Genomic DNA, 26,629 nt, shown 5'->3' on the forward strand with positions numbered 1-26,629 from the left:
AGTGTTCCGACATATAGACCAGCCTTAGAAGAAACATCGACTGTGAGAGAGGATTGTGCAGTTAACTCACGGACATTGACATCAACCTACAGTTCGACATTACTAGGGACATCAGGTGTGAGATGGGGCTGTGCATGTAACAAGGTCTCCTATAGACTGACATTACAAGGGACACCAAGTATGAGAAAAGGGACTGTACAGTTAACAGGGACAGATGCCCCTACGCCACAAAGGTGCCACGTAGGATCAAACTGAGGCTCAGACAGAAAATACAATGTGCCTCACTCTAATGACCCTTCCAGCCACGGTCACCGCACATTTAAGTCAAGCAATAAAACCTTTGCTGTCGCATCCACTGGAGAAATAAACTTGCAATTTCTGACTGAACATTCTTAACTTGTAGCACAGCACTGCCTCAAATGGTGTGTCTGACCCACAGAAGAATGGGGAATGACCCACTTTATCTCCAAGGTCTGGAAAGCCTCGAGTGTAAGGTCTGGCCTAAAGACAAGCATGGAATACAAAGGTTCTTGAAGAGGAAAGCTGGAAATGCCCAGCGCAGGCACTGGTGCTTCAGTGAAAAGAAACTTTCAGGGAACTACTGCCAATTGCCCCGTTGCCAATTGGAGCTAGAAGTCTTACCGAAGTAAACTGGATGTGCTTGCGCTGAGGGATCCAAACATAAGGAGGCACTTAGCATCATCCTTCTTGCTATGGTCCCTATTATTGGACAAGGTCTAAGATGTCCATCCAAGTATTTCAGAAGACATTTTACTGGTGTTGCAAAAAGTAGAGTGAATATTTTTGATAATGGCCAAGGAACTAGGAGTGTTAATTGATTTATCGGTGGCTCTAAAATATTTGTCCTGCATTTATAGAATGATACACATCTTGTGTTTGGTGAGAGCATGTGTAGTATTTTTGTAGTATTTTATTTTTACTCTTTCCTTCAAACCCACCTCTATTTTAGCAACGGATTACCTCCCCCTCTACCTTCAAAGTACACTTTCATCAAACACCATCTACTGATAATTTGCATGACAATCTCAGAAGTAATAACCTAAATTTGAATGGTAAAGTGATGAGGTACATGGCTATATGAGGACGACTTTAGAGCCATTGGAAAAAAAACTCGATATCTCAGTGGGAGGCAGTGTGGAGTGGTATTTAGAAGACAGACATTGCCAAAGAATTAGCAAGAGGCAGGTCAAAAATTCTGATGATTTGGGTGAAGAAGCAAAGGCAATGTTAGAGTGGCAAAGAAACACGGCTCACAGCAGATGAGTCAGGCAAAAGAGATAGTTTCTAATGGTTGCTTCGAAGGTGAGGTTTGCTGGCCATCATTTTGGGAAGGAGTCCCTGTCATGCCTTTAACCGAAAAGGCACTTTTACCATTAAACTACTGCCTGATAAACTTAGATAGTAAGTGTGGGAACTTTTGTGCTGCTTGATTTTATAATGGGGATGTCTAGGGACACGCTTTAGAGCGCCACCAGGCTTGCAGTGAGGATACAGAAACGCACAGACCGCTTATTCATGGTGGGCCGTGACACCTTTTTTCATGAAAACCAGTTCATGGGAGCTTCCATAGTAAAGAACGTGTTCGTAAGGCCAGAGAGCACACAGGCTGGGGCAAAGCAACCAGATTCAAGGGAATGGGTGTTAGATGAAAATATCTCATGTTCGAGACCAAATGTGGTCGCTTTCTCAGCAGAAAGGGGCTATCTGGCAATCTCCTTCAGAAAAACCAATGCTGTTATGGTCCTTGTTGCACAGCTACAGCCAAGTATCCGTAATAGGAAAGCCTGGTTTAAGGGACGTGCAATCAAGGAGGCTGATGTCTGCACCTCCATAGTCTGCAGAGGCATGCTTCCGCCATCAATTGCTGCAAGATGGTGGCGGGAAGGGGACAGTGACCAAGGCCAAGAACAACAAAAAGAGCTGGTGGATGAGCAGGGTACAAGGCAGGAAGGGGAGAAATACAATCTAGGTATGAGCACTTGCATATCTCATGCGAGATTAACCTGGTAGGTAGCAGACCCGAGGGTCTACGTGAGGGTGAAATGGAGAAGCCATGAAAAATAAGAATGCTTCTGAGAACAGGATGAGATGAAGGACTTTGAGAAACACCACATGGACATTAAAAACAATTGCTATCCACAATGTTCTTCTACCAAATTGGATGTTCAGTCAAGTTAACAATATTCACTGCATAATTCCTAAGCATCTTGCATAATTAGGAAACAAGAGCTATTATTTTAAATCTCATCGACTGATCCTCAGAAAAAATAATAGATTATATTCCGACACCTACCAAAATCTCTTCCACCAAACACAAGACTGCCCTAAATGCACATTTTGAACAGTGCTGATGTGATGTGACACAACCAGACCTTTTCCTACTTGTGGAGATAACAAAAAATAATTTCCAATGGTGGATGCGATGCAGAGTTTTGTTCCTCCTCTCTCGTTCTGTCTTGTTTGCAGACCTGAAGTATCCTCATTGAAAATGAAGAGTTCTACCTCCCCTCTCAGTTCTTGATGTCACCCAATTTATTTACAATTTCACTTCTTAATTCCATTTCATTGCATCTGGTTGTTGAATTGCGTTTTCCCCCTCGTCGCAGGCATTGCATCTGGTTTCCCCTCCTTGATACCTTCAGCAAAAGGCCCAGGATGTCGTATGGCGACGTATTAGCTTGATTATATCACAAAGAGATTTGTATTTTGTTTTCTTTTCTGTACTGTGTGAAGATCTCGTCAGAGGAACCAGGACTGGAATAGAAGAGATAAAAAAAAGCTCCATGAAACCAGACAGTCATTTTGGGATTTTTGAACTGACAGAGAGCGCTCCAAACCAATGCAGACAAAAGCAACAGAATCCAGAGTCTGAGCTATAGTAGATTAGTAGAATAAAGTGTTATAGGCATGCTTATGGTACAGCAAAAAAAATGACACGGCGGTCAAATACACCACTGAGGAGAATACAGTTCCATTCATAAGAGATCATATCTGATGGCAAAACAGGTCTTTGATCAAAGAGAACACTTTACTGCCAGAATCAGTAAATTACTATACAGTTTTTACTTTTTTTTTACTTTTTCCAAACCTGGCAAAAGATCCTTCAGACCCACTAGAATCCAACATCTCCTATAAAATGTCCAGATTGCCATCACTTGATAGAGCTGCTACCCCGGGACACACAAAGAAAGTAAAGGAGATTCAGAATGTCCATGATTCTGCTCGAGGCTCACTACTCCACCTCCAATTCTCCACAGGCATCATTCAAAGATCCACCTCAAGCTGCTTTGACCTCTCTGCACTTCTTCGCTTCGTGACTTGATTACCTCCTAGACTCCCATTTCCATTTTCTTACTGGTCATACTGCTTGACTCTCCTGTTTTTTTCCTCTCCTAGCACTTGCTGCCATCCAGTCTTGGGACAAAGCTCCACCTCTGATGAACCCTCCTCACACCAAGATCTTCTTTTAGTCTCCTTCCGTCCCCAAACATCTGTCCTTTCTGCTTTCGTTTTTTCAACACCCTCTCTCCACTTCTCTTCTGCCAGCAGCTTTGTCATTACTTTTGATAATGAGTGCTTTTTATTCTCCTATACCCCTCTCCTTGAAGACACATATTTTCCGACTTTTCAAAATGTGTATGCAAAAGTCCCCTGCACGGCTCTGGACAGTATGCAGGTCTCTCTTGTCTCATTTTCCTGTAGTCTCTGTGTGTTTTTTTTCCTTTTACTCCAGCAAACATGACAATCGCACAACATTAGTTAATTGAAGGATATCCCATTTACATTTTCTGAAAACCCAGATCACGGTTCTGAATTTGAGGAGACACCTGAAGGACACCCCTATTTAGGAGAATGACTACTGTCCTCTCTATCCAGGTTTTGGGAGACAGTGGTGAGAGCAATGACTTTAGTGAACTAACAGTCCTTTTTACCTCACTCTTTAAGTGGGAGTGTCAAACCTGTGTGCGTATCTGGCAAGGTGTGTGAATAGTGATATAAAATGGAGGGCTCTAGGGTGACAGTGCTGAGGTAGGAAAGCACTTGAACATTCGTTTTCTTCCCTCTCTGTAGACGGGATGCAGTATTTGTGGTGGGGGTCAGTTTCTCTCCATCAAGTTTTGCTTCCTTTTTCACAGTCGGGCACTATTCGTATTACCACATCCTCCTGTTTGTAACAGTGTAACAAATGGGCAGTCTGGCTGGACTAAACAAAAATAGTTAGACAGCTGAAACTATCCCAAGTGAGAGTTTAAATGTCCAGTTCTCCAGAGTGCGGTGAACATGTGGTGGCAATGAACAATTCCACTGGTTGTGCCCTCAAAATTCAAAAGCACCACCAGAACCGATTGGTCAGTTGTGGGGATAAGTACTGCAACACTAGTATGGCTGAGAAGTTTGTTGTATTCGAGGACTATGGTCTCGGATTATGAGCTCCCCTATCAAGCTGGAAACAGACCATGTATCCATATTCCTCCATGGATATGTGAACTGGCTTAAAGGATGGAGAGATTTGCCTTCTATGGAAAAGGATTGCTAGAGACTGCCCTGCCCAGGAGAGCCTGCCTAGAAGGACACCAGCAGCCCTATTATAGATAGGGTGCACTGGCACACCTTTAAGCAGATGTGCCAGGTGTAAACAGGAAAAGTGTGCCCTATCATGTAGAATGTGCTGCCCTCAGGACAGCTGCGAACTCGCACTGCATTCAAGAGAAACATGGAGGTGTTGTTTAAAAGCTGCTCTGTGTTTCTGTGCAGGCGGCAACCTGCCTGCACTTTCAAGAGGGGAGAGAGATCCCCTTGCAGGCGGGTAAAGGGAGTGACTGCACCCGCCTGCGACCCCTTTACCAACCCCAGAGAACAGCTATCAGGGGGCGCACTGATAGTTTCTTTGACTCTGCGCACGTGTCTATAATACACCATGGGCGGAGGGAAAGGAACTCCCTCATTTGCATGGGGCAACGCCCCCATGCAAATAAGGAAATGCCCTCTTGAGAAAGCACTGGTGCTCTATGCGTACCAGCACTTTCAGTATTACAGACGGGGCCGCAGACATATTACCAACGAGCACCGGGGCGGGCAAAGCAGGCCCACATGTCCGTTGCGCCCCTGGGGCACGTTCTGTAATATGAACCAGCTGCTTGAAGGCCTCTTCAGATCTGCAAGCGGTCTGTGCTATCTTACGAGAAGAGGTCTCTAAGTTCCAGTGCATGACAGGATGTACAATCTGAAATCTACACTGACTGACGACCCGGGGCAGGATCAGCGCCTGTAAGGACGTTTGGTCGACCCACTGTACACTCTTGACCTAATTAGTGTTACCTAGTCAACTCAAAGAGACTGTGAGGTTTGTCGTTCATGACTTGGAGAGAATCCATGAGGTGGACGGGCGCTATTGAACTCGGTTAAACAATTGTATCCAAATACGTGCAGTTTTTGCAGAGTTATAAGCTCTGGAAGTCCAGCTCATGTGAAGGGGGCTTTGTATTTTCAACTTTGCGACAAAACCCATTAACAGGGGCTGTGCATTGTTAACATTATTGAACAAATGACTACCTTTGGTAACACCTCATCTGTTAGAGACTCTATCTTGCTGCAGATTCCTTACCTCACAATTTCCCCAGGTGTCAGAGAGGATCTGGAAATTTTTGATAAGTAGTACTCAAGCGTGCCGGTAGGTGGCATTGTTGGGCTTTGCACGGCATTGTCCTCACCGGAAGTGACGTGTGTGGTGTCTATATAGGTGCCACCCGAGCGTGCTGCATCAGTGTCTTTTCAAGTCTCTTCATGCCAGAAGCGCAGAGCCACAAACAACACTGAACAGAAGGCATTAAACTAGGGCCCTTAAAAGTGGAACAACCTTTTACTCTGAAATCCGTTCGCACAGAGGGGAGGATGGAAAATTTGGTAAGGAATCTGCAGTCAGATGGATTCTCTACCAGGTAAGGCGTTACCGAAGGTAAGAACTTGTTCACCTGGCAGAGACTTATAACCGCAGATACCTTACTTTAGTATAGATACCAAAGCAATATCTCCTCGGAGGTGGGGCTGCAATACAGATTAGACTAGAAAGTCTTGTAGGACCGGACGGGCAAAATGACCAACTAGCTGGACCTTACTGTCCAGGCAGTAGTGCTTCGTAAACGTGAGCAGGGAAGCCCACGTTGCTGCCTGACAGATATTCAGGACAGGACCTTTGTGAGCTGACGCAACCTTTGAAACTCCAGTGTGAAAAACTGCTGACATGCGTGTTTTCAAGAGAGGCAGACAGATCGAACCATGTTTCTCCCCATTCTTTAGAGACCTTGCGCCAACTCCAGGTGGAGATGCCATTTGTGATCTACTAGGCATCGACAGCGGATTTAGTCTGCTCTGGGATTCAGAGAGCCCGCCAGGTGTTGAATCACCAGGGATATGCCTTGGTGTTCCAGCCACATCCAGAGGCGCAGTGCCTCTGGACAAAGGGTCAATGGCCCTTCCCTGCCCTATTTGTTGCAATACCACATGGTGGTGGTGTTGTCTGTGAGCACCTGTACCAGCCTTCCCCTGATTGAAGAAAGAAAGGCCTTGAATGCCAACCGGATCACTCAAAGCTCCTACAGGTTGATGTGGAGTCTAGATTACGCCAGAGTCCTCTGATCTTCAACTCGCTTAGATGGCTGCCCCAACCCAGAAGTGATGCATCTGTTTCTACAAACAGCTCTGGTTGGAGAAGGAGGAGGGGTCCGCCACTGACCTAATTGCAGTTTGTAAGCCACCACTGCCGTTTTTTTTGCAATTCTCTCCGAGATCTGGAGCATGTCAGAGAGATTCCCCTGATGCTGTGCCCACTGGAACTTTAGGTATCACTGCAGAACCCTCATATGCCAGCGGGCATGTATCACAAGAATGATGCAGAAGACCATGATGCCCAACAGCCTCAGAATCAGCCTCACTGAAATCCAGGATAAAGGCCCAAACATGAGTATCATATCCTGAATATCCTGGACTCGCCACTTGGGAGGATTGGCCCAAAACTGCACTATGTCCAGAGCACCTCCAATGAAAGGGAGCATCTAAGAAGGATTGTGGTGTGATTTCGGCACTTTGATTGTGAACCCCAGCGAGTGCAGAAAGTTCGCCATAGTCTGAAAGTGGGAGACGACTGCCTCAACAAGGCCGCCTTCGACAGCCAATGGTCGATGTAGGCAAGACTGGAATCCCTGACCTCCACAGATGAGCTGCAACTACAGCCATCACTTTCGTGGACTCCCAAGGGGCTTGGACAAGGCCAAAGGGAAGCACAGCAAACTGAAAGTGCTCTTAGTTGACCGTGAACCGCAGGTAACACCTGTGGAAAAGCAGGACAGGGTTATGAAAATATGCATCCTGTAAGTCCAGCAATACAATCCAGTCTACTGGGTCCAGGGCAGCCAGGACTAGCGTAAGTGTTTTGAATTTCTCCTTTTTCAGGAAGAGATTGAGAAGGTGCAGGTCTAGAATATTACGGCCTCTGGCACCAGAAAGTAGCGGAACTAGCTACCATGACCTACTTCTGATGCCGGCACCTTCGCTATAGCTCCCTTGGTCTGAAGAGCTAAACACCCCTGACGGATCAAGGAGAGGTCGCCCTCAGTCAGCTTGTCATAAGTAGGTGGCATGGGTGAGTGGTCACAAAGGGATGGGAGAAGCCCCTTTGAACGAGCGGCAAAGACTCAACAGTTGGATGTTATTGACCTCCAGTGGTGCAGGTGATGGCGCATCCTGCCTTCCACTGGATGCCCATGATGGTCAGAGGGCAAGCTTAAAGGATTTTACACGTATGCAGTTGGTGGGGTTGGACTGGCTTGACCTCTGGCTGCCTGTCCCACGTGGTCTGTGTGAACTGAGTTCTCAGGCACGAAAATATTGTGCGGTTGGCTGGCTGGGGTGGCTGTGTATGTAAAGATGCGGTTGGAAGACCCCCCCCCCATTACCACAAAAGGGGTGTAAGGTGGACTGGGGTTGGCGAGGGGCCATGGAAAGGCCCAAGGACCTGGCAGTAGCTCTGCTGTCCTTAAAGGGCTCTAGTGCTCACTCCACTTTCTCTTAAAACTCCTGGGAGCCATCAAAGGGCATTACCATGAACAATGCTGGGACATCACCCGAAAAGTCAGTGGTTGGCAACTGGGCGTGGTGCCTAAGGGCCACCAATAATTAAATCACTCTGCCCAGCGAGCCTGTAGTGATCTTGGCTGCATCCCTCCCATCAGCAATTGCTTGAGAGAGTATGGCTCAGACCTCCTCCTAGACCATGGGCAGTACTTGCGCAACCCAATCCCAGATCGTTTGGGAGTATCAGCCAATGAGGCAAGAGGTGTTCACCAACCGTAGTGTCATGCTGGTAGAAGAGAACATCTTTTTCCCAAAGGTATCCAGACTTTTGGATTGCATATCCAGTCGAGTGGTAGGGAATGTAGGGTAAACTTTGGAGGTGTGGACCACCAAGCTCTACTGGATGGAGTACTGGGTGAGAAAACTGGGGTCCCCTGAGGCAGGGCGGTGGTGGCAGAAATTATTAAATGCACAGGAGCCCCTGTGCAGGGCTTAGACCAGGTCTTGAGTAGGGGGGTCAGCAAGAGCTTCATTGTATGCAAGTAGCAGTTCTGTGGGGGCAACACCTGGCTGAAGCACCTCCGTCAAGAAGTTTGTCTTGCATGCCCCTGAGGGTGGATTAAGGTCCAGGACCTCAGTTGCCCCCAGCACCACCACTGCAAATGAGGAGCCCTCCTCTGTAGCCACAGTAGGGGGAGGGACCAGGTCAGTGTCTGGAGAGATGTCCAGTCCACTGGCAGTCCCAGATCTTCATATCAGTTGTCCTCGGGATCTTCTAAAGGCTGGTATCCATAAGGGTCCATAGATGCCTCCCAATTATCACCCAATCTAGAACTGTCATATGAATAAGGTACTGGCTCCAATATAGGGAGTATGCCCCCAGTCGGCGCCAGAACCGGCTTTGGACAATGCACGTACGACTCTGCACGGGAGTTAAAAAGGATGATGGTGGCAGTGTCACTGCTGGGTGCTGCCAGGGAAGGTCGAGGTCACTCGAACAGCACTGCTCCTGAACGTTAATGGATCCTTGGGGCCCTACTGGTGCAGAGGGCGAATCTGCCAGAGGAAGACCAGTAGGGTTCTGTCCCAGATCAGCGGGACCCGTGGGCACTCTAGAGGGATCAGACCGCCAAAAAAAGAGGCGCATAACCCCATAAAATTCCTTGAGTTGGGAGGGGGTTGCGAAATTCAAGAAGGCGCAGAGACCGCCTAGGTGCAGGCTCCACCACAGAGCTAAGCCTCAACTGCTGACAGGCTCGCGACCCATTCGAAGACTTCCAATGACGTTGAAGATCTCTTCGACTTCTTTTTCTTTTTGTGGGACTTAACCAATGACTTGGAGTGGGATGGCATTCACCAGGTCCAACTTTGCGAATGATCTCAGGACCTCTCTCGTGGCCAAGATCTGGCATCGGGCTGTGAGGAGATTGAGGGACCACTCCCTCAGGGCCATAGGGTGCATGGTGCAGCAGTCCTCGCATGTCTTGGTGTCGTGGTCTCGCTCAAGACAACAGAGACAAACCATAAGGGGGTCCATCACCTGCCGATGACAAGCACCGCATGGCTTTAAACCTGTCTTTCTTGTGGACATCTTTCACACCAGGAGACAAAGTCTAAACAATCTTAGACAAAAGGATCGAAAAAAGGTCAGTCAAAAAGTGAATGGGGTAGCTTTTCTTCACATCTGCGTTGACTGGCGCGGAAAGAAAACAAATGATGTGTACAGGCACCACACATGCATCACTTCTGGCGTGGACGACGCTGATGACACCACACAGAGCTAATCGATGATCCCTACAGGCGTGAAGGGGTACTACTCACCAAACATTTGCCGATTCAGTCTGACGCTGGGGAATATTCTACAGTAAGGAATCTGCATCTAGATGTCTCTATCAGAGAAAGACATTTTTACATAGAGCTCTAATTTGAGACAGGCTAGAGAGGTCTGGCTTTCATTCCGTAAAATTGTAATTTAAGTGTGGTATTTAGCTACAGCTGCATTAACATACTTATTTTTCAAGGCAAAGGCACCGACTAAATTATTAGCATTATGTAGTGATATTACTATGTCTGTTGAATTCTGTGTTTCTATCCCACACCACTTGAAGGCTGCTGTTTGCTGTGTGGTCGATTACTGCTGGGGGAATTCGGTGTATACTAGAACTAGTTGCGGGACTGTATTGGAGTCAAAAGACACTTGTGGGGTATGATCTTTTGACTGACAACATCGCATCTTTTCATCTAATTTCAACTGATGGGTTGGGGTCAAGCCCTTCTTAGCTTTCCAGTGCGTACACCACGTTTTTTAAAGACTTCGATTGGGAACAGGACTCCATGCAGTACCAGGCTCTTAACTGAGATCATGAACGATCTGCAACTTGGAGCAGGACTTATGTTTCAATCACTTCTTATGTTCAGAGATGTAGAGTTTCCCCTCCCAGATAGCCTTCAGAAGATGAGGACACATTTATCTCAGTCATAACTGGAGCCCAAGCACCAAGGACAAATGTTGTGTGGGACTATGACCAACATCTGAGTCTTGCTTGAATCATGCCATATTTGGTGAAGATGTAATTGCTAGAATACTGTAGAAGTTGAGAGCACAGTTCAGGATCTGTGTCAAAGGGTTTCGAAAGAAAAGAACGGACGTCAACGGACAGAGGTGGAGAATTTTATGGTTCTGCTCTAAGTCTTTTGGGGTGTACAGAGTCACCGGGTTGTCATACAACACCCCCTGTCAAATTCACTGGATACAGTCTGGCATCTGTGAATACTGTAAACGGGAGGAAGCTGATGTTATAAATATCGATCAGAAAAAAAGTTTTGGCTTGCCTGAAACTATTGTTTCCTTCTCTAAAAAGTAATTCAAATGCAACTCCCCAGAGTCCTCAAAAATTTGCTGTAGAGTTTATAGATGATCTTTAGAAATATTCCCTTCTTTTCTTACTTGATCTCCACTTGCTTTTTGATACCCACTGTGTTCACTTCAAATTACATTTTCTTTATAATTCATTGTCTTTCCACATTTGGTCACCCTTTTAGTTTTTTTCCTCTATCATAACACTCTTACTCTTTGAACATCAATTGAACCTTTGCTTTGCTCTACTACTTCACCTGCCTCCGATCTTGCGTTTTGCTCCTTTGAGCAGGTGCACCCTTCTGTTCCTATTTACTTGCTTTTAATGATTGCCCGTCTCTTACGTCCTTTGTCCTTTTTTCTAGATTCAAACCATTTTGCATTCTATATGTGTTTGACCTTTTCTGAATTTATTTTCAATTGGCCTTTTTATTTGTGCATATTGTTAGGCAGTCCTTGGCTAAAAGGTTTATTGAAGCTCCCAATAAATAATAAATTTCTCACACAGAATCTTTCTCGGACTCCGAGCATCACACGTCCTTTCCTATTGGGTCACAATTAATTTTTCCTGGTTTTGAATTAATGTGGTTCTTCTGGCCATATTAGGGCACATTCATTTACAGGTGAACTTGAGCAAGATTGTCCTCTTAGCATGTGCCCCTAGAACTAAAACCGATGAGGTGCCCATGAGTAAAGATTCCTTTCCCATCTCCCCCCAAACGCTGTGCGTGGAGACCTCACAACGGTGAAAGTAAATCTCCTCTCTTTTCCCTTTTAAATTAGGATTCTGGCCTGGAGCTCAATCATTTTCCTGACCTCCTTCCTCCCCACCTGAGATTTCCATAGGTCATTCCTCTACCCACCCCACGTTTTGGGGGCGGTTGGCTAACTCTTCAGTGAAAAGACCTGTGGTGATTGTCATTAACAGCATTGAGACGCTTTTGCATAACATTAGCACTACTAATATTTCCAGGACAACACGTGGATGACTAATCACCACATGCCTACTAGTCAACCCTGGGTGCTTCGATCTAGGTTCAAACCTCAAGCTCTGATCTCGCAACACAACATGTCCTAGGCAGTCACCACGATGTTCACTCGAAGGCCCGTTGTAAGACAGTAACGCCACTGAATGCTAAATATATACACTAAATCGTCCACATCACCTACCAGATCTGCAGGGGAAATACAATTTCTACATGTGCTCATTATTTCTATGAAACCTTACCGGACTCGCCCACTTCATCCCTAAGCACATGTCCGAGATCACCATGGTTGTAAACAAAAGCATAGCGAATCTGCGATATAACAGCCATGTCGGTAAAGAATTATGTACGCTTCATACAAATATTCCTAAATGCACGAATGCTTCCTGCACGGTCAAACATACCTAACAGTAAGGTGAAACAGTGTCACTTAATTTACAAAAAATGCCCTTGTCGACTTGAATGCATATATCTTGTTTTATCACCCATGCTTTCCATGTGTGTTTGTCATTCCAGCACGCATGGAGGACTCTGGAGAGACATTCTTCCTGAAAAATGTGTACGTGGGAAATATAGCATCTATACTAAGTGAATCAGTAGAGGACTCTGCGAGACTCATTTGTAAGTCCTCTTTGGTGATTTCCTATGTCTGCAGGTTTATTCTTTGCCACTGGGTCTGCCAGGCTATACCCCTTCTCTCTACCATGTGAAAATAAGGCTTCTTGGCTCTGTAACACGCAAAGAGGTGGGTAGGTTATGTACATTTCTTTTGGAAGCTTTCCTTTGAGGTATCTTCTGGTTTCAGGCTGGCTCATTAGCACCTGGACTTGGAAATGAGAATTGCTCACAAGTGCGTCAAGAAGAGCCAGGGAATTTTGTGCTTACCTCTGTGGTCTCCTTTGTATTTGGCGCCATTGTCGTTGTTCGGGTCTCCCTCCCGCCGTCGCGCTTGGTCCTTTTGCAGCCGCTGTGCGGAGGGAGACTACGGCTCCCAGACTCCACGGCTCCCCACAACAGGAAGCTGTCACGGCAACATCCGCGCCTGGAGGTGCTTGAAAAAGAACTCAGTCCCCCGCGTCGCGGGACCGCGCACGGGCATCGCCGGGATAAGCCCGGGCAAAGGGCGGGCCGTCTGTGGCCGTCCGAGGACGTGACGGGCTACCCCCCTTATATTTCCCATGCCGATCCGTTACTGATAAGGACACGGACACAAAGGTACTGTTGGAACTCAAGTACTATTTGCTTATTTTACATAGCGTCGTAATATCGCTACACACATGTGATCAATCTTATTTGCCCAAACTTTAATTGGTACTTACGGGTTGGCACAAACGGTGTCGAGTAATAGTGTGGCTTTAGCTAGTGAATTTCGTTAGACATGTCTAAGCAAAAGGGTTCCTCTGTGCCTAACAACATGGACAATTATCTGGTGCAGGTTGTAAGTAAAATCAACAATGATAGAAGGGCATCATTAGGGTTGTGTTGTTCTTCTATTCCTCCTACGATGGGTTCTATGTCAGATCCTTCTCTAGAATCCCCATTGCAGGTCACCAGTAGTGCCGTTGATGACGTAGAGGTTCTAGCTAGTGACATTTTTGAACTAAGCGCATCTTCTGTCACCAACCTGCAAATTAATCTCGAAGAAGTAGTTCCAGTTATTGAAGTAGAGAAATCCCCGTCTCCTGTCCCCCCACCTGTGACTAGAGCAGTCAGAGCATGTAGAAAAGCCCAGGGCAAAAGTGGTGGGTCTCGTGCAGGTAGGAAAAAGACAATCTCTGCATCTAAAAGCCTGGACAAGAATGAGGTAAAGGGGATACACGATGATAAAGAGAACGAGGATGAGCTATCCATAAAAATAGCTAGCATGGTCGACGCAAAGATTAAGTGTATTATTAAACCATTGGTGGCTAAAATCGACCAGCTCACAGCAGAGGTAACAAGACTAAGCGTTCTTCTAAACAAGTCAATGGAGGAGGTGGGTAGTATATCAAGCCTGGTGCTAAGTAGACTTGCACCAAATGTGGAGCACCCTAGGTGTGGGAAAGGGGCGGAAGAAAAAGTGATTGCGAACCCTCCCCCTACTCAATTCATAGTTGATAAGGACGGTCAGAATGTAGATAAAGAAGATCCTCCACCAAGACCTACTGTTTCGCTCCAAGAGAGAGACACATTCCAATGTATCGTTGAGGTTTCCCCCCGTGTATTAGTTTTAGCTAATGTACCCACCCTGTTGCCTGGCAAAGTGGAATCTACATCTTCTTTGATTAGTAAATCGTTGCATTGGATGTTAAATAATATGAAGATGTCTCCTTGGGGTGAACAACAACTAGCAGGGGAAATTATCATGGCAAGAACAGTAGCATGGTTAGGGGATAACCCGAAAAAATTTGTGGGAGACTGTATAGTTCTTAATTTCTCAAACGCAGGTATACTCCCCAATGTCCTGGCCAATATATTTCCCCCACAACGAAGGTGTACTGCTATAATCCCATTAACTCTAGAATATTTCTATCGTAAGGGAGGCAGTCCGATGAGATTAAGACCAAAGCGGATTCCTGCCTCTAACAAATGGGGCAGGAGCGACTTAAACAGCAATTGGGGTATTAGCTTGGAAAACAGGTTTGGGGTCTTGTCTGATTTGAACGAATGTGACTGACTTGAAAGGGATGGTAGATTGGAGAAAAAGATCCAAGACAAGTTTGATAGACTGTGTGCTCCTGTAGCGCAGAGATTAATTTCATCGAATGTTGTTTTTATTCCCCGACCTGAAACGAGGGGAGTACCTAACCACCTAGAGAGACAGCCTGAGAACACCGACCTAGCCCAATTGATATGCTCTAGCCCTTTAGATAAATGTGACAGTTTAGGATCTGAGGCATTAATAATAGAGCCACTAGGTAGCTCATGTACTAATGCTGAGCATGAGATCGAGATGGAGGGTGAGATTCAAAGTTTTCTAACAACTCAAGACCCTCCTTGTTTCTCATCAGCTGAGGCAGGGTTGACTTTTCTTTATTGGAACCTTGCTGGAATTAGTAATAAGTTAATCTCTCCTGAATGGTGTAGCTTTGTTGACCAGTTTGACATCATCCTCTTTCAGGAATCCTGGTCATTGGTCCCAGTACATCGTTTGGGGTTCCTTAATTTTCAAACACCCGCTATTAAAAAAACTAAAGGTCGGCCATCAGGGGGTTTGATAATTTGGATCCGCCAATCACTATGCTGCAAAATTAAGCAACAGAGCTCCCTATCAAATGACATCTTGTCAGTGAACATCACATGGGCATCTGGTCATGGAGTGGCAATTTTTAACATTTATGCTAGAGGGATGGTCGGGGGACACACATCCGATGTAATCACTGCTCTCGACCTCCAGCTCATAGCACTCCCAACTCAGCTGTCCATCATTGTGGGAGGTGATGTTAATACTACATTTGAGCCACTTGGACCTGAGGACCAATTTCTCGCTGCAGAGGAGGATAGTAAATGGGGCGTCCCACAGTTGGAACTTCCCGTAGTTAAAAGATGGTCAGCAGTAGCTATCCAACTCAAAGCCTTATGCTTAGAGAGAGGGCTTAGAGAAGTCAATGGGCGTACCCCGTCTGATCGTCAGGGAGTAAAAACATTTGATAATGGTAGGTTCTCCAGTCGCATAGATTACATACTGGTGGATATTAGAGAATGGCATAGGCTGATTGATATGACCATAATATCTAGGGTGGAAAGCGACCACAACCCTCTCTGCATGGAACTCCAAGCATTCAACGGGTTTAGTGAACCTAATTTAGGGGGGGGGGAACCACCTTGGACATTGTAGCATCGAATAACATGCGCGACGTTAAATGGGGCAGATTTATTGAGAACCCAGAGAAGCTGGAGGACCTTAAAAGAGTGGTGATTGATGAAGTGGTTAACTTAAACATTCAATCTGCCAATCAAAATTTTCCCCAAATTATGCTTGAGGCTCATACCCATTTCTTTAATAAACTTCAAGGGTTCTTTATGAAGACCACAAAAGCAGACAAGACCAAGAAAATAAAAATACCGGGATGGTACAACAAACCTTGCAAAGTAGCCCGCCAGAACCTCAGTGCTGAACTTAGATCTAGAAATATTCCAGGTGTGAGAAAGGCTAGAAAGATATACAGGCACACACAGAAAGTGGCCAAGAAACAATGGGATGAGGAACAGTGGCGTGATGTGAAACATGCTTGTGTAGCTAAAGGTCAAAAGCAATTTTGGGCCATAGTCAAGTGGGATAGAGGAGGGATCGCCCAACCGCCCCAAAATAATGTTGCCAAACACCAGTGGGTTGATTTTTTTTAGACCACAATACGCCTGTAATCCATCCGAAGGAGAGTGTTCATTTCCCCCCACTATTTTTTATCAAAAGCAGCTATTTACGATTAAAGACGTCAACCTGGCACTAGACTGCGTGACTGGGGGGAGAGCCCCAGGGATGGATGGCATACCAGCTGATGTGTTTTTAAGTGAAAGATTATCTTGGTGTCAGTATTTTCAATAGTTGGCTAATTCTGTGGCTATGGGTGCGCCTATCCCCACCTCATGGAAAGGTGCGGAAATAATTCCGGTTTTCAAAAAGGGTGACAAATCACTACCTAGCAACTATAGACCTATCAGTCTCATAGACTCAGCTCAAAACTTATAGGTCGACTAGTGCAAAACAAACTGCAATCTTGGGTAGAAGAAAATGACATTTTGTCCCCGTACCAAGCTGGTTTTCGACCCTGTACTAGCTCTGTTGATCAGGTCTTTTATTTTTTAGCACTTTATTGGAGGAATGTGACTTTGACTAATGGGACTCTTTACGCGGTCTTTATAGACCTGAAATCAGCCTTTGATCTAGTCCCCCGTTCCAAACTTTGGAGGGTTCTCGCTGAAGCAGGGATGGCGCCGGAACTGTTAACGCTACTTGTCCGCCTGCATGAGAACAACTACGCAAGAATTAGGTGGGGGGCTCAGGGTGAGGTGACCGACTCATTTCCTGTCGAGCGTGGTGTCCGACAGGGGTGCGTTCTGGCACCCACGCTGTTTTCCTTATTCATCAACGGCATAGTAGATCACCTTAGTAGTTCCCCCACGGATGCCCCGGAATTAGCAGGGGTTCGCGTGCCTGTCCTCATGTTTGCGGACGACACGCTGATAGTTTCCCGGACACCGAGTGGGCTTCAGAAGGCAATAAACGAGTTTGGAGATTTCTGTCAAGCGCGTGGACTTGAGATAAACACCTCCAAAACCAAATTCATGTCCCTGAATCAGCGGAAAACTTTCAGAGGTGTAATTAATTTTAATGGTATCCCATTAGAACAGGTTGAGGCATTTACGTACCTAGGAATATCTCTCCAGAGCAATATGAGCTGGAAAAGTCATATTGATATGGCTGTTTTAAAATTTCACCAGCTGGCAGGTGCAATTGCTTCTAAGCATAAACCTTCTTTAACCAAGCCCATTATTCCTGCCCTAGAAATCTACAACATGAAAGTCATAAGTGCCTCTTTGTATGGCTCGGAACTGTGGGGTTTTACTAACTTGAAACAACTAAGATTGGCAGAGAACAATTTTTTACGCTGTTTAGCCGGGGTTCCCCAAAGTACCCCAACTGTTCCGCTTGCATATGACTTGGGCAGGAAAAAAATAGAGGATATAGCACGGTTACGTCCCCTACTCTATTGGAGACGGATTATGACAACTCCCGAATAAGCCCACTATGCCACTGCTCTGAAGGACATCATCAGGGTAGATTGTTTCCATTGCATTCTATGGCTTAAGGAAATTAGGAGTTTGTTAACAAAGCTGGAACTAGACTACCTATGGGATGATCCAAATGGCTCAAGCTTCCCACCAAAGTCAACTATTAAAAAAATGTACTGGGATATGATTTTAATGTCTGCCAATAGTTCTGGTCCAAATGCTAAGCTAACTGATCGCTTTCTTGACATTAAACCCATACCATCTTGTGAAGCCTACTGGGATATCATAGAAAGGGTCCCTGATAGAAAACTGTACTTTCAGTTCAGAATCGGGACTCTTCCCGTAAAAGCGTTCACCCACAAATGGTCATCTACCCAGGACAATAAGTGCCACTGCTGTAAAGATCTGATTGAGGATATAGGCCATCTGCTGTTCGTATGTCCTCTGTACACTAGCCCTCGTCGTAAGTGGCTAAAACCAGTGTGTATAAATTTGGGGACACGTAGTTATAAAGAGGCCTTAAGAATACTTGAATCAGACTGCACACCCTGTATGGCAATTGCTGTCGCAAAATTTGTAGGGTGGGCTTGGATCATACGCTTCCGCACTTTAAAGCCTCCAGAAATTAGCCAATGAACTTTTGACATCGAATAATGTATGACTAACTTTTAAAATCATGTTTTTTCTCTGAATTGTTTTAATCCATTGTTGTTGATATCCTTTTCATCTTGTAATCGACAGCATCATGGTTTAATGAGTTTTTAAAAATAATGATTTTTATATTGTAGTATTTATAGAATGTGTTAGGATGTTTACATGCTTTTATGACATGCTGTCGAATAAAGCTTTGAAATTTGAATTTTGAGAATTACAAGCTCTGCACTTACGGGAACAGGTGCCTCATTTCCAAGCTCTTCTTAGAGGTAGCCTGTTGCCACATGTTGGCTCCGTTGCACTGGGTCTACAAGCAATGTCTGTTTCATTGAAGTGTGCATAGGGAGGCTGGTACAGAGACCTGAGAGAGACAGGTCCGTGTTGCACCTTTAAAATTGTTATTGAGATAGGTCCTTGCCTAATGGAAGGGGCAGAAGGTTTTTGTACTCTATAAAAGCTACTATGCCTCCTTTCCAGTGCCACGCAATGCCTGCTTCCTCCACCTCATTCTCTATGTTTTTGCATTGCTCCTCCTCTTGTGTCTGATTGCTGGCATCAAAGAATGCCTGATCCGGATGTGGGGATACTGCCGCGCCAAGATCTCTTCCTTTTTTTTTTAATCCTCCAGCCCCCTCTCCAACTCACCTTTCCATTCACCTTATTTCCTCCAGTCTGATCAGCTGCTGTCCTAATGCATACCATTCCTAGGGCCATCTTAAGGGTTTGTGAGGCTCGGTCAAAATATATTTTGGGTCCTCCTGTAGGGAACAACCTGTCCATTTTCAGCTACTTCAAATACTCATGATGCCAAACAATACTGAATTATATATTAAACTTTCAGAAAGGGGAGCATCCAAGAAAGGTGAAAGTTCAAGGTGGCCCCTGTCCACCGGTCAAATAGTGCCAAAATAAAACTAGAAGGATTGAACAAGCATTGATAAAGTAACTTTTTGTGACTGGACCTAGATTTTTTTGTGCTTCGGCAAAAATATTTCACATAGATTTCAGAGTATTGTAATAATGACACCGTAAGTATAACTTGTTGAATGTTAATGTATAATATTTAAATAAGACATCCACGCTTGGTGTTTGGAATTGTTGCTGTAATTTATTGATATTCATAATCAAAAATAAATCTTCCTTCACAACTGACACTGTCATGTAACAGTGAAAATTAAAGTTATGTTGTAGGACAATTCCATCATGTGAAATCTGATAGTTCTCTCGTTACCTCTCTTCCCCTGACTTTTTCCTCCTGTTTTTCTTCAATGTGTACACTACTCTGGCTACAGTGACCTCCAACTTTGCTAAGTAGGACATTGAGAGGGAGACAGGAGAAGGACAGAGAGGTAAAGAGAACGGTTTACTGAGAGAGGTGAAGTAGATGGAAGGAACAGAAACAGATGTGGCAGGGACATAGGTGAAATAGGGAGAGAAGTTAGGTAAAGTGTGAAAGGGGAGGTAGTAAAAAAGAAACATATAGAAGTAAAGGTAGGTAAATAGAGTTGGAGAGATAGGTAGAGATTTTCAGTGCAGTATGGACGAAGTGAGATCTAGAGATAGGGGCAGGAAATGTCGCGAGGGAGAAAGGTGGGATTCGGTAGAGAGATAAGGTAGAAAGAGACATGAATTACAGAAGTAACGGGGGAGAGATATAGATGTAGACAGGTAGAGTTGAGGTAGTGAGAGAAAAATAGAGAGATAGACGGTAAACAGAATGAGCGGTGAGGTAGAAGAGGGGCAAAATAAGAAGAGGCATAGAAAGACAAGTCAACTAAGGACAACAGTGAAGTCAAAACGAAAGGTAGCAAGAGAAGTATGAAAGGTAGAAAGAGAAGATGTGAAGTAGCGAGAGAACTGAGGTAGAGAAAGATGTGAAGTTAATAAAGATGTGGACAGAGTGGAGAGGCAGAGGGAGCTGTGAGCTAGCGAGGGTGTTGTGAAGCAGAGAGAGAGAGAAAGAAGGGTGAGGTAGAGGGGCTAACTTGAAAAATAGAAGGAGGGGGAAGAGAGAGAGACTAGAGGTCAAATAGATAAAAAGTTAGAGAAAGTGACGTAATAAGAAAGGATCAAAGTGAGAGAGATGTAGTAGATGTAAAACAGGTACAGCGATGGGGGGTGTTTAAGTGGGGTGGCGAAGAAATGGTGAAGTGAGTTTAGGTAATGACAGAATGAGGTACGTTAGAGAGAGATGAGTTAGTGAGAGAGAATGTACATGGAGGAGAGATACATGAAGGTAGGAGGGAACAGTGCAGAGGGTGAGGGTGATGTAGAAAAAGAGCAGATGTTGAAAAGCAAGAAAAGGTGGGGTAGAGCCATACATAGAGATGTGAGGTACACACAGGTGATATAAAAATAGTTGAGTTAGATGAGTGGTACTGAGAGATGTAGAGATGGGTGGAGTAAAAGAGAAATTAGGTGAAGACATATGAGACAGAAGCGTTTTTTGTAGTTTGATTGCCACTATCAGACAGCACAGGAGATAACGATGGACAGGTGAATCATGCACATTAAGGTTCTGTGAAGTGTGCATACCTAGCGGCCTAATGAAATAATAATGTTATTCATGCACACAGTTACTATGCAAGACTTCACCCAATCGCTTTACCAAGGGACCCCTTGGAAGAAAACTGTACACTACGTTAAAGAAGTTCGGCCTGTTCCCTTCCTCTTTTTTCATCTGCGTCTCTTAATGCCTGAGCTCCCATCACCTATCACTTATGTGTCCGCCTTCTTTCAATGTTGAATCAACTGTCATACGAGTGTTAAAGGGATCCTGGACTTCTGGATTGGGGAGTCCAGGAGGTGATCATTTCTCCTGTGAATCTACTGTCAATTTGGTTTAGAGGGTTTTTGTGCATCCAGGACAGCTCTGGCCATGCATCCAGTGTAGGACTCCTGTCTCACCAGTGAGCTTGGACACCTACAATGATCATTACACTAGGCGTGGCGGAAACTCTTTCTCTACGGTGGGTGTGTGCTTAGCCTGCTTGAAAGATAGTTGGGCCCCAGGGACCGATGTCCGTACAAAGAGGCAGGAAAACCTCTCTTGCCCATGCAAGGGCAATTTGCAATATGCTGCGCATGACGCTTGGTTGGATCAGAGTCAAACTCTAGATCACGGTTGTACTGATGACACCGAGGATTGTATTGAAATCCCTGTTAACCTGATCAATTATTAGCAAAACTACATAACAGCAAGAGTGGAATAACTGTTTTTCTGTGAGTATGTGGAGAGCTGCTACCAGTTCTGATACTCATAAAATTTACAGCACTCCTTGCACTGCTACTACCACTCTGGGAACCATCTAATGGGACCAACAGCAAGACGAGATCAAGGAGGGTGCAACTACAGGACACAGCATGAGATCCAGCAGCTTCAGTCTTGCTGCAACAGGTTCCATTCAGAAATAAATGTTGCTAATTAATACCTTGGGGTTCCAAAGTCTTTGATGTCACTTCTATTATAGTAAATGCAACAGTGCCCTATGTTCCTGGGTGGATTATAACGCCAGTCTGTCAAAGAAATGTACAACCCAACCCATCTGTTTGTCAAATAAAGACTCTCATTGACTTGGATTGGCCAAACTCAAAGCATACAATTACATCTTCCCTCATACTCAAGCAAATTCCTGTTACCGGGCCCGCCCCCCCCCAAACAAAGAAAAACATTTAAATAATAAATAAACCCGATGTAATAAACGGAGCAAGACCTCTGACCTCCCGGTCTGAGAACTGCTCTCTCCCCAACAGCTCCGCTCTCTGTGCCTTCGCCGCTGACCCCGCTTCACCTCCTCCTGGGAGGTGTTCGAGGCTGCCCGTGTGCGTGGTTGCGCCCGTTCTGCTGTTTTTGGTTCTGCTCTGTATTTCACTGTGTTGTACTCTGTTGACTGTTGTCTGCTTCTGATTTTGTTTTTTAATCAATTATTGTGCCTGTTTCTTATCGTTTTGCCCCGTTGTTCTGCTCCATTTTCTCCCCGCCGCTGACCCCCCTGCAGCCCCTCCCCCCTGCCGCTTCCCAGCTGCACGTCCCTCCCCCCTTCCCTATTTAAAGGCGGCTGCTGCTGGGGAGCGTGAGCAAGACCTCTGACCTCCCGGTCTGAGAACTGCTCGCTCCCCAGCAGCTCCGCTCTCTGTGCCTTCTCCACTAACCCCGCTTCACCTCCTCCCGGGAGGTGTTCGAGGCTGCCTAGGTCTGTGGTTGCATCTGTTCTGCTGTTTTTGGTTCTGCTCTGTATTTCACTGTGTTGTACTCTGTTGACTGTTGCCTTCTTCTGATTTAGTTTTTTAATTAATTATTGTGCCCCTTTCTTATTGTTTTGCCCCATTGTTTTGCTCCATTTTCTCCCCGCCGCTGACCTGACTGCCGCCCCTCCCCCTGCAGGTTCCCGCTCCTGCCTCCCAGCTGCACGTCCCTACCCCCCTTCCTAATGGCGGCCGCTGCTGGTGAGCGTGAGCAAGATCTCTGACCTCCAGGTCTGAGAACTGCTCTCTCCCCAGCAGCTCCGCTCTCTGTGCCCTCTCCACTGACCCCGCTTCACCTCCTGCCTAGGTCTGTGGTTGCGCCCATTCTGCTGTTTTTGGTTCTGCTCTGTATTTCACTGTGCTGTGCTCTGTTGACTGTTGCCTGCTTGCAATTTTGTTTTTTAATTAATTATTGAGCCCGTTTCTTATTGTTTTGCACCGTTTTCTCCCGGCCCCTGATGCCCCTGCGGCCCCTCTCCCTTGCCGGTTCCCGCTCCCGCCTGCACGTCCCTCCCGCTTCCCTATTTAATGGTGGCTGCTGCGCGGTCCCGCAGCTATCGCACCTAAGGCAAGCCTGTCTGCACCCGTCCGCGACCAGTGCCAGGAACCCTGGATCTCCAACCACCCACCGCTACGACGCAGCGGCCCTCCTCGCACTCAACCCTGGAAGAAACTGCCAGCAGTCCACCTCCTCAACATACGCTCGATGCACAGACACGCCATTGAGATCTGGAACCACCTTAACACCCTCTCACCAGACTTCGCCTTCTTTACACAAACTTGGACCAATGCTTCATCCGCCCTGAAATTGGCATCGCCATCCCGGACGGATACAAGATCCAGATGAAGGACCGCCTCAACCACCTGGTAGTAGGACTCGCCATCGCGCACAAAAACTCCCTCCACCTCAAGCGACACCTTCTCCCCTGCCGAACACCTGCACTTCTAGGTCTAGACCAGCCCCAACTCCACGGCACCCTCGCCTACAGACCCCTCGGCCCGCACCCCTTTCACCTCCACCATCACCAACCTCATCGCACCCCATGCCATCGCCTCAATGGACTACATACTCATCGGAGGCCTGAACTTCCACCTTGACAACCCCAGTAACCGCAAATCCACCACCTTCCTCGACAACCTCGGACTGAAACAACTCGTCACCACGCCCACCCACAAGGCAGGACACACCCTCGACCACATCTTCGCAGGGGGAACACAGAACCCACTTCAGCCGCACCATGCTACCTCCATGGACTGACCACCACTGCCTACACTTCTTCGTCAACAAACCCAAGCCGCCCAAGCCTGCTCCCCGCCCTCTGCAAAGAAACTGAAGCAGAGTCACCTAGGAGCAGCTCAACTCCACCCTCAACCGCGACCCCCCACTGCCACAACCAACGCCAACCTCGGAGCCAGGGGACTCCACACCTGGTCAAAAAGAGCATGTCCATGCAAGGGAGCTGCAAGTGGCTGATGGCAGAGCATAAAAAGAACTAGGAAGGGGGGGTGGGGTGAAAATTAAAAACAAAATATGATTATCTTGGAGAGAAAATTTGATTATTTTGGAGAGAACGTGTTTTTTTTTCCAGAGCTGCCAGAAGAAAGCGACTTTCATGGTCTCTATCCACAGTGTAATGTGCTGCTCAAGTTGGTGTTACCCATACATGACAAGATCAAGTCCTTGATTCTGAGGGAGTCCGAAGATGTAAATCTTTGCAACAGCTATGGTTCCATTAAAGGATGTATGTCTTGGAAGATGCTGAGGAGGTGTTGCCACATGGCATCAAAATCAATGTTAATTCTAGCCACCCGTATTGTATTTTCCCTAAACAGAGAAACTGACTAAAAGTAAAAATCTGAGGTATTTTCTAAGAATCTCTGGAAGTATGGAAAGAGAATATTTCATATAAGTGGGTTTTGATTATTGTTCAGCACGGTTATGCAACAGGCTTCATTTGTACGCATTGAGGCATGGGACTCACCTGTACGCCTGTTGCAGGAAACAGGACATCGGCAAAAGGTCTCTGGGTGGGAATTTTTACATTGTTAAAGAAAAAGCTGATAGTTTCTGTCTCCAAAGAAGAACAAGAAAGAAAACAACCAAGGGATGGTTGTCACTGCGCACAATGCTAAGGGTAACTAAGACCCTTGACTGTTAATCTCCTTAACATAAGAGGTAATCAAACACAACAGTCAAGTTCAAACGAACATATATTAGTTCATATATGCAATGGATAAATACACATTTGTCAGTACATATACAGGATATTCCATTTGTGTAATGTCCTCAAACTGATACATTTGTGTCAGTACATAAACATGATACATTTTAGTGCATTTAATTGGTTACATGAGAACGTAAAGGTGAGCCCAATGCATTTCGGGACTGTTGCGTCCCTTCGACAGGGGCAATCTAAAAACAGAAAAACACAATAATAATGGATATTACTAGAAATGAACGTTTCATGATACTCAATGAGAAACTTTACTTATAATGCAAAAAGCCAGTGAATCTCCCTCTGTGGGTCATCAAACAACGTGCCACTAATGATAATGATATGCCAATAGATGAAATTGAAGGTTAAACAAAAAGAGACGACGTCACCAAAAATGAATGTGCACCGTGGTAGTGATAATGAAAGTAGTTTTTGTTAAACGCAAAAATAATAGAGAAGGGTATAGGTGAAGAAAAAGATGAACGGGGCGAGTAGAACTCACCTCTTGTACTATGTCGCAAAGGGACCTCAATGAGGTGATAAATCGTGACTACCGGACAACAACGCTGCTGCGTTAAAAGAAGTAAAAGAAGTCATAAGTGACGAAGGTTACAGGTCAAGGTGTAAATAATGAGCGGAGCAGGAGGGTCTCCACTTACCTACAACTGTAAGTCAGTGGACACAAAGGTAAAGACTGAAAACGAAAACAAGCAAAGTGAAAGAGAGTTCAAGTAATGCCTAAACAACAATGCAAATGCGGCATCTAAAGGGTCATGCGGACGAAACTAAAACTTACGTATATGGCGAAGTGGAGGAGCATAGACCGTTGAAACAGGTGGAAACCGGTACCGGAGTGCGATCCTCTGGGAAAAGCAACCGGCCATTAAATACAAAAATGACGGAAGGACAAGTGCAAAGGCAGGCTTCCGGGGTGTAGTCGAACTAGAAACAGGACTGACGGGTGTCGCCATGATGAAACGGAATGGTGTATCTCTATAACGGGGAATGGACAGAGGACCAAATGTGAAAGATCTCTCTAGTGATGGGGACACGATGGTGGAGAATTTAATAGAACTGTGGTAAAATAGATTCCCACTCAAAAAAGCCGATGACCGTTCATGTAACCTAAATGAAACAAACAATGAGGGATGTGAGCAATATGTATCCTATGGGAACGAAAGTGTAAGAAGAGCAAGAAGGATGGTGGGGCTGGTGTGCCTGAATAAAAAAAGGGGGGTGACTGACAACGAAACTGGTATAATAAATTAATATAATGATAAAGAAAAAATGCTGAAGAATGTAGTGTAGGCGGTAGCGGAAGGTCGATAAAGGACGATGAGTTCAATCATTTACAGTCAATGATAAGCAAAATGAGTCCTATGGAACTGGAGCGATTACAATAGTGGGGCAAGTAAACTCGAATGAAAAAAGGAAAAGCCTGATGTGGTGCAAAAAGCGAAGCAAGAGGGCTGTGATGTGGATGACGTTAGGGACTTGTAGAGGGCGAAAATATAGTCAGGGTGCAGTGTAGAGGTGATATGGTGAACTTGATAGTCAAGAACAGAATAGTAAAACATAAATAAGGAGTAATGACCTGAAGGTTACTAAAGAAGATATCTATAAGAAACATGTCATATCAAGGCGATCATTCAGACCAAACGGGGTCAAGGTGCACAGATTTTGGATCCAAAACATTTCTTTGCGTAGCAACATATTGGTTACGTCTACTCCTGGCTTGGCCTTTATAGTTTCAATGATTTGGAACCGAAGTTGTGAAATTGTGTGGTGAGCTTCTGTCCAATGGGTAGCAAGGCTTGAGGTGGTGTTTTTGTTTCTGATCCTGGATTTATGTTCAGTAATGCGGGTTT

The 26,629-nt window shown here is 45.5% G+C and overlaps 1 protein-coding gene across 31 annotated transcripts in view; it reads right to left on the reverse strand.

Annotated features, from left to right (window-relative positions):
• Positions 1 to 2,725: 2,725 nt before the first annotated feature.
• NFIX (nuclear factor I X) overlaps positions 2,726 to 26,629 on the reverse strand; it is a 1,406,323-nt gene continuing 1,382,419 nt past the window's right edge. For all 31 annotated transcript variants that reach the window (XM_085600616.1, XM_085600591.1, XM_085600603.1 and 28 more), the window contains one exon: positions 2,726 to 2,775. Coding sequence is in view for 19 of the 31 variants with exons in the window: in XM_085600591.1 (XP_085456717.1) it covers positions 2,761 to 2,775 (15 nt within the window). In the remaining 12 variants the exon portion in view is untranslated. The remainder of the gene's footprint in view (positions 2,776 to 26,629) is intronic.

Source organism: Triturus cristatus, chromosome 4_2, assembly GCF_964204655.1.
Source record: "Triturus cristatus chromosome 4_2, aTriCri1.1, whole genome shotgun sequence".
Taxonomy (NCBI): domain Eukaryota; kingdom Metazoa; phylum Chordata; class Amphibia; order Caudata; family Salamandridae; genus Triturus; species Triturus cristatus.